The sequence below is a fragment of the Lutra lutra genome, chromosome 13, assembly GCF_902655055.1.
Source record: "Lutra lutra chromosome 13, mLutLut1.2, whole genome shotgun sequence".
Taxonomy (NCBI): domain Eukaryota; kingdom Metazoa; phylum Chordata; class Mammalia; order Carnivora; family Mustelidae; genus Lutra; species Lutra lutra.
Window position 1 is genome coordinate 45,325,018 of NC_062290.1, and position 8,791 is coordinate 45,333,808.

The window sequence follows — 8,791 nt, forward strand, 5'->3', positions numbered from 1 at the left end:
TTAAAAAAAAAAAAAAGAAAGAAAGAAAAGAAAAGAAACTACCTTAACGTGAAGGTCTGAACTTGAGAAGTCTAATCGTTGCTTGACTAAAACGCAGGCATCCCTGAGAAGGCAGAAGGCCTTTCCACTTGTGTGCAGAGCAGATTAAATCTGTACGGACCATCTCCATCCTCCAAATTTAATCAAATTCCCCAAGCACGTATTAAGCACATCACTCTGTCTGAATTCTCTGCAGACCGTTTCTCACAGCCTGCCAGGTAATAAACAGAATGAATACCCCTCCCTAGAGTCTCTACCCCCACAGAGAGCTTGTTCACTCCTCCCAGGACCCATTACCCAGAACCTGGACCACCATCTTGATATTGATTTAGTAACACTTATCTGTGCCTTACTGCTTTGCCAGGCATGGTTCTATTTCTGTATTTAGTATTCACTCAGTCCTCACAACCACCCTACGAGAGGCTCTAGGATCTGCATGTTACAGAGGAGACTGCAGAGGAAAAGCCATTGCTGTGGAGTGGTCCCACGTGACACCGCTGGTGTGTGCAAAGGCTGGGATTTGAACCCAGGTGGTCCGGCTCAGGACCCATGCTAACTCCTGTAGTTGGCGGCCACTCATAGTAAACCAGCAGTGCCTTGTTAAGAAAAATGACAAGAATGCAACAAAGATACCTGGAAGGAACTATGGGCAAACTATAAATCCATTCAGGAGTTTTAACCCAACAACAGACCTTGAGATGTTGGATATTTATTTTAACAGGAAGGGGCAAGGGAGCACAGAGGAGGGATGTTGCTCTTTTGAGGAAATGGCTTCATCTGTGTTATTCACCTGCTCAAATCCATCAGGGGCTATCTTTGCTGCCCAAGGTCACGTTCTTTGACATTTAAGAGCCCCAATTCCATTACATCCACAGAGCTTCAGGCAGGACCTACCACTCAAGACCCAAGTGTTCAACGTGGATGTGATCTATCCACATCTCTATGCCACCATGCCCCTGCAGCTGGTATAGACAGTCCTGACCCCAAAGTTTTCCTTCAGAGTTTGTAAGTGCCAGCATGCACTCCCCTCCCTGCTAGTCCTCACCCCAACCCTAAGAATAAGGCATGGTCATCATCCCTGTTCAACAGATAGGTTCAACCACCTGCACAAGCTCAAAGAGGCAGAGCCAGGGTTTGAAACAAAGCAACCCTTTCCCAATGGCCCAAGCAGATCACCTCCCCTTCCTACAGCCTTCTCTACTACCCCTTCTCCAATGGAGCTCTCCCACCTCTGAAATCCTACATTACTTATTTTCTTGGTCTTATTCATTGGAAGTTTGCTACCTCCCCCACCCTTAGGAAACAGGTCATCTTCCTGAATGAACTGTAAATCAAAAGGTCAGTCCAAAACATCGATCAAGGGAAGGGGGTCTAAAACTGCCCACAGCAGATAGAATTAGAGCAGGGTACTCAAAACTCTAAACGGATCCATTTGTTGATCATAAAACTGAGCAGATCATTTCCATTGCTGGAATGTGGATTACTATGAAGTTGTGCTCTAATTTCCTATTTGAAATTTGCCTCATTATGTATAATTATACTCCTTATGTAAGATGAAAGGTGTATAGACAATTAAACACTAATTCTGGTATCACAAAGATTCCATAATTTTTAAAGAGCATAACACACAAAGCGCATAAATTCTATAATAAAAATAATTCGATGTTAGAGTAAAAGGATTTTTTCTTCCCCCCCTTGGTTCCTCTATCCGGGTTCTGCCAAAGATAAAAAGTCACCAGCAAGCACCTATCAAAAGCTGCTCTTTGTCCTTTTTTCTTAATCAGAATTTATGAAATCAATTTTATTTAAATTAAAAACAAGAATTCTTCTTGAAACATGTAATATCAAACCAATTCCTTGATTTTTTTCCCTTCCTCTTAATTTGTAACAGAGACTCTGAGAAAATAAAATCTAAGGTTAAGGAAATTTCCATCAATGTGAAGAAAATATTTTCCAAAATTAAAATAACAAGTTCCTCCCTGGTTAACAAAACTGATTTAAGTTGCAGATACATGACTGCCCCTGAGATCACCTTCCTCCCCAAGCTCTGTGAAAGGGCCAAATCCACATCCTTTTCAACAACTCACAAGTCCTCTATGGGACTACCTTTTTTATGAAATGCTGCACATACTACCAACGCTACATAAATATTTCCTGATACATTACCCAGTCCTGGAATTTTCTGCAAGATTGCACAAAGTCTTTAAAATAGTGTACGGCAGGCCATAAAATAATCAGATATAAAAGCAAGCTAGATCAACCCTTTGATTAACTTTTTTTCTAACATGAATTTCAGAAAAAGTAGTGCTATTACATTTTAATTTCAAGAGAGAGATTTGCTATTTATATTACTTGACTAAAAAGCTTTAAGAATTACACCTTCTTTTTTTAATTTTATGATAAGATTTCTCAACTGTAAGGAGCTTCATATTACCACCTGTAATCAAAAAGAGCCCAGCGTGAGGGGCCCCTGGTTGGCTCAGTTGGTTGGGTGTCAGGCTCTTGGTTTCAGCTCAGGTCATGATTTCAGGGTTGCGAGATCAAGCCCTACATCAGGCTCTGAGTGGGGTGTTGGAGCCTGCTTGAGATTCTCTTTCTCCCTCTGTCCCTTATCCCCTTTCACTCTCACATACGGTCTTTAAAAAAAAAAAAAAATAGCTCAGTATGACTTGAAAACAGACCACGGACTATCAACTATAGTATCTAGTGTCTGATACATGCTAGATGAATAAAATTCAATTGACTTAAATTGTGTCCAAAGCTTAACAAAATGCACCCTTGTGCATTAAAATTAATCTCGATCCTTCAACTGCATTATCTGCAAAATAAAAGAGCTAGTGACCATTAAGATTCCTTTCAATTTCAACCTTGAAATGCTAAACTTAACACTTCATCCACAGCCCACCCCCCCAACCCCAGTTTCAAATTTAATAATTTGGGACAAGAATAGCTCAGCAAACCAAAAGCATCTACAGGGAGAACAGAGGCTAAGATCAGGAGTCAAACTTCCAAACTAAGCAATGCTCCCCATGTAGAAGAACCCCCCAGGAAGACAGTAATTTATGAGAAAGTACTTTTACAATTTTTAAACACTATATAAATGTAAGGTGGAATATTGCAGAACAGCATTTTTTCCCATATGGTGAAATGCTGGCAATCTTCAGATGTAATTGAAAATATTATTCTCTCAGGGCGCCTGGGTGGCTCAGTGGGTTAAAGCCTCTGCCTTCAGCTCAGGTTCTGGGATCGAGCCCCACATCGGGCTCTCTGTTCAGCGGGGAGCCTGCTTCCCCCTCTCTCTCTGCCTGCCTCTCTGCCTACTTGTGATCTCTGCTTGTCAAGTAAATAAAATCTTTAAAAAAAAAAAAAAGAAAAGAAAGGAAAGAAAGAATGAAAATAATATTCTCTCATATCCAAACGTAAGGTCACTACACTCAAGTCCCCAATATAGCTTTGTTGTCCAGATAATTAAAAGTTGTAGTTGTACAATGGTAAGAAAATGTTTAACTGCTCACTTTACTGTATCTCTTCAGCTGGTGAACAGTTTTTCTTATCTGGGACAGGCTGTACTTAAAAGAGAACATAGCATTTCATGATAATAAGCCCAACGGCTGAATTTTGATCGGACTATTGTGCAGATCCTTGAGCGCAATACAGTAAAATAGGTCTGCTTTGATAAAACCAGCAAGGCTCACTAAGACTTTTGTTCAGTTGCTGGAATCCTTACATTTAGGCATTTGAAAGGCCATCACTTTGTAATCCGGCGATCTATACTTCTCAAAGTATGCCACTTCCCGAGCTCTGCTGGGCCCTACAATCTAATAGCTCACTTTAGAAAACAATATGGTGGGGTGCCTGGGTGGCTCAGTGGGTTAAAGCCTCTGCCTTCAGCTCAGATCATTATCCCAGGGTCCTGGGATTGAGCCCCATATTGGGCTCTCTGCTCAGTGGGGAGCCTGCTTCCCTGTTTGTCTCTCTGCCTGCCTCTCTGCCTACTTGTGATCTCTGTCTGTAAATTTAAAAAAATAATAATAAATTTTAAAAGAAAGAAAACAATATGGTAAATCTACATTTAAAAAAAATTTTAAAGGAAAACCCAAAACCCCCCAGTTTTGTTTCTCCTTTAGGATGGTCTCCAGTTTAACGAAGAGTGACAGTTGATTGGGAGAAGGCTGCCATCTTGTGGCCAACAATGAGAACTTGTTCCAAAAGCACTGCCCGTGCCCAGAGCCTCTGACAGTGGCTCCTGGAGGAAGGAAGCCTTCCTCTCCAGCTCCTTGTGCATTCCAAGCCTCCCCACTAACAAGAACTAAGTCTTCAGAAGTTACAGTTGAGAGGACAAGTAATCTTGCATACACCTAGCTTTAGGAGGAAGATGAATGGGAGAGGGGAGGGAAAGGTGTGGGTTTCCCTATGAGTAAAGAACTTCTGTAAGTCTGGTTTAAAGAATTCGAGAAGCCCAGAGAGACCAAATAACTCAGTCAGAAACCCCATCTCCCTTCTCCCTCCTAAAGGTTCTGGGACTCTGACAAGGAGAGTTCTTCTTCACCCATACTCTTCCTCCTGATTTCTCATCACTTCTCCCCCATAACCTCAGTGGGGAAAGCCAAAAATTATTGACATCTAGAGCTTAGAGAACAGCTAGAAAATTCCTTTCATTTCATCCCAGATTTAACTGGTGGTGAGGAGGGTGAGGACTTCTGGATAATGAGGCTCCATATCCATGCTATCCCAGAACTTTCTGCAAGGATGAAAAGGACCCCCATCTACACTCCCTTGTAGTGTAGCCACGACACACAGATAGCTACTGAGCACTTGAGCACGACTAGGGCAATGAGGAACTGAAGTTTTCATTTTATTTAATTAATTTTGATGAAATTGCACACGTCTGGTGGCTCCCCTACTGGACAGCACAGCTGTAAATTTTGCCTTCCTTATCCATTCCAGCATGTCACCTTAAAACCAAAAAAAGTAATAAAAATAAATCTATCTTGTTATTCAAAAAGCTATGTTTTCACTACCCAGTGAAGAAAGTGTGTTAGTTTTATATAGCATAAAAAAATAGAAAACATGGAAAAAAAATAGAAAATATGGTCTTTGATTTCCAGGTATATGCGATCAAAGGGGTGGGAATAAACATGCAGACATATAACTAGAACCAAGATTGGGAGCTACAGGGCTAGGTTAATGGAGACTTGCAACCCAAACAAGGCTTTAAAAGGTCACACAAAAGGAGGAAGGGACACAGGCATTTAGAGGAGGGCCAGGCTAGGGCAAGGAAGAGAGATAGGAAGTCCTGAAGTCCTTTCAGGAAATGCCAGGAAGCTCTACCAACTCAAGGAGTGGTTTTATATAAGGCGATCATGGGAAACCAAGTTAGAAAGGTTAGGAGCAGTTTCCAAACATAAAAATGAGAGACTCAAGAGGGAAACAGTGGCAATAAAAAGGAAGGCACCCATTCAAGACTGCAAAGCAGAAGGAAACCACACTTTGGAAAAGGTAAATTCTGGGGATAAGGGAGACTAAGAGAAGATTCAAATGTTTTAATCCAGGGTAAGTGGAAGATTACTGGCACCATTCATGGGGCAGATACTGGGACAAGGGGGCAACGGAGAATGTTCGAAGTCTCAAGGTTGATGAGACAGCCACAAGCACTTTGAGAAGTGAAATAAGACAGAAGTGTGGAAGGGTGACAGGTAGGAGTCAAACCAGAGACCACAGCCTGAAACCATAAAGTGGAAGGGCAGATACAAGACAGAGAAGGAAGCAAAGAAAACCAAGGACAGACTCTGCCTCTGATGGTGAACAGCCCCCTTGCAGGGATGAAGGAGGCACGGAGTCATCGGGAATACCTGGAGAAGCAATTCTACAACAGCGCAGATTAAATCCTAATGACAATCCTACCGGAAGAACCCAGTATCTTTGGATGGTGATGCGAAGGGCCCCCAGAGGAGAGGGAACCAACGAGCTTTTGCCTCAGTCCTGTGCAAAAGCAGCAGCTCTCGGCTAAGTTTCTGCTCTGGTCCCACCTAACGCTGCTTCAGAGCAAGTACCCTGCAGGGATGTGACCTAGATCAGCGGTTCCCAGTCCCGGCAAGCGATCAGAATCACCTGAAGCCTGCCCGTGGGGCCCACCCTCACGGAGGACGGCTCAACAGCCTGGGCAGCTGTTTTAAAGCTCCAGAGGTGATACTCATGAGCAGCCAAACTCAAGGGCCATCTCACTACTACAGAGATGCGTAAGGTTTCTAACCTGGTATCTGGCTTTCCCTTCACTTCTCCCTACCACCAGCACCATCTCCCACACTCGTGTAGCAGGCTGCAGTGGGCGAGCACTTTCTGCTATTTCAAGATGTCAAGCTTGGGGCACCTGGGTGGCTCAGTGGGTTAAAGCCTCTGCCTTCAGGTCAGGTCATGATCCGGGGGTCCTGAGATCAAGTCCTGCATTGGGCTCTCTGCTCAGCAGGGAGCCTGCTTCCTCCTCTCTCTGCCTGCTTCTCTGCCTACTTGTGATCTCTGCCTGTCAAATAAATAAGTAAAATCTTAAGGGAAAAAAAACATTAAAACTAAAAAAAAAAAAAATGTCAAGCTTGATCAAGCACAATCCCATAGCAGGAGACTCACCCACAGCATCTCATTTAAACCCCAGCGAATCCTGGAGAAGTTCAGTCACCTGCCCAAGATCCCACCGTTAGCTTCAAGCCCAGGAGAACCAGCCCTAGGGTCCACCCTTCTATCAGATGCCTCTCTGAGTGCCCCAAGCCGAGCAGCTCCCCAGATGTCCTGGGAAGCGGAAGGAGCAGGTCAGAACCCGTGAGACATGGGAGAAAGGAATCAGCCACAGAACTTTAAGGAAAGCCCACCATTTCTCCCTGGGACCACCGCCTTTGTGGAACTTCACCCAGAGCTGGTCCTTAAAGGCAACTGGCTAGCACAGGCGTGCAAAAGTCATTTTCTTTCCTTCTTCCTGCTCCACTCTGCACCAGCGTGGAAACTGGTTTTACAAACACCTTACACTTCTCTGATCCAGGAGCCATCATCTCTCACTCAGAGGAAGTCTGTTACAGTAGAAGGACCCCTCTTCCCCTATCCTATCCCCTTCAAAAACAAGTCCGACGACAGCAGTGCCTTCCAACCCCGCCAAGCGTTTAGATAAAGGACCCTTTCTGGGTTCAAGGGCGAGGAGCACAGACTGGGCGTTGGGCCGCTGTTCAACCTCTGTGCCGCTTTGGGTGAAGGAAGACATTTAAAGGCCGGAGGAGGGACGCCTGGGTGGCTCAGTTGGTTAAGCAGCTGCCTTCGGCTCAGGTCATGATCCCAGCGTCCTGGGATCGAGTCCCACATCGGGCTCCTTGCTCATCGGGGAGCCTGCTTCTCCCTCTGCCTCTGCCTGCCATTCTGTCTGCCTGTGCTTGCTCTCTCTCCCTCTCTCTCTCTGACAAATAAATAAATAAAATCTTTTAAAAAATAAATAAATAAAGGCCCGAGGATAGACACGTTCACCCAGACTGAATCAACGCGGCAGCACTAATGCTAGCTGACGAAACTGCGGCCCAGAACGTGTCGGCAAGTGGACGACTCCACCAGCCTGGGGCTTCCTCACAGCCCAAACGAGAGTCTCCGCCTAGGTTTCGGGGTTGAAAACCCAGGCTCCTGGCCCGCTCTTACCCGCAGGTGCACAGGTCACAGATGCATTTCCTCTTCAGCCGGGCCATCCCGAGGCCCGGGTGTCCGCGCAGAGCATCCCCCGCAGCCACCTCCGCCTCCTGGGCCCCAGCCTCCTCTCTGGGGGCGTGCCGAGTCTCGAGGGCCTTGGCCAATGTCCCGAATGTTTACTTCAAAGCGAACTGAAGTGGCCCTTCTGCAAAGGCCGGTCGTTTGCTCCCCTCCTGGAGCTGGCCTTCCACAAGAGCAGCAGTGAGCGTGGACTGCGCGCCAGCCTGGGTGACCTCCCCCTGCAGGCGCCGCCCCGGCCTCTGCACGCCCCAGCCACGCGCCTGGAGCAGCTGTGTGAGCCCAGGATGCCCAGCTGCCCGGGGATGCATGGGGCTTCTGTGACGTCGCCAGGGACAGGAGCCGCACCTCGGGGCGGCGGTGATGTCACAAGGGCCGCTTGTGAGGACAGGAAGCTCCCAGAGCTTCACCTGGGGGGCCCAGGACAAAGGTCCCTTCCTTGGACTGTAGAGAAATCGAAGGGTGAAGGTCACGATGCCTTCGGAAAACCTGCAGGTCCGCGAGTCCACAAAGGCCATGATCACGTGTGCACAAGGGCTGAAACTCCACTGGCATGCCATTGGGCAACATTTTTCTATCTCTAGGACCCATGACAACCGCCCCCTTCTTGTAGAAAGGTTTCCTTTGACTTCCCCATGGCCGATCTTAAATACCATTTCCAGACCTTCCTTATAAAAATCAATACCTTTGGCTCCACCCACCCATCGACCTTGTGCTCTTGAGAACAAAGTAGTTTGGTGGTGCCTATGCCTTCAGCCCTTAAGGGGGTGCTTAATCACCTCTCTCAGGGCTAGTAGTGACTCAGTGGTTCTCAATTTTAGAGGTCAAGTGTAGCCTTCAGAATCACCTGGTTTAATAAAAGCCAGATTGCCAGCCCCCACACAGGAGTTTCTGATTCAGTAGGTCTGGGGTGAGTGGAGAATTTGTATGCCTAGCAAGTTCCTGAGAGTTGCTGATGCTGCTGGGCCAGGGACCAGACTTTAAGAAGCACAGCTTTGGAGCCCTCCCATAGCACGTG

The 8,791-nt window shown here is 46.1% G+C and overlaps 1 protein-coding gene across 1 annotated transcript in view; it reads right to left on the reverse strand.

Annotated features, from left to right (window-relative positions):
* The window catches only part of SAXO1 (stabilizer of axonemal microtubules 1), a 107,646-nt gene extending 99,562 nt beyond the window's left edge, over positions 1 to 8,084 (reverse strand). The window contains exon 1 of the mRNA XM_047700855.1: positions 7,708 to 8,084. Within this exon, the coding sequence (XP_047556811.1) occupies positions 7,708 to 7,754 (47 nt within the window). The 5' untranslated portion in view covers positions 7,755 to 8,084. The remainder of the gene's footprint in view (positions 1 to 7,707) is intronic.
* Between the last annotated feature and the right edge of the window lie 707 nt (positions 8,085 to 8,791).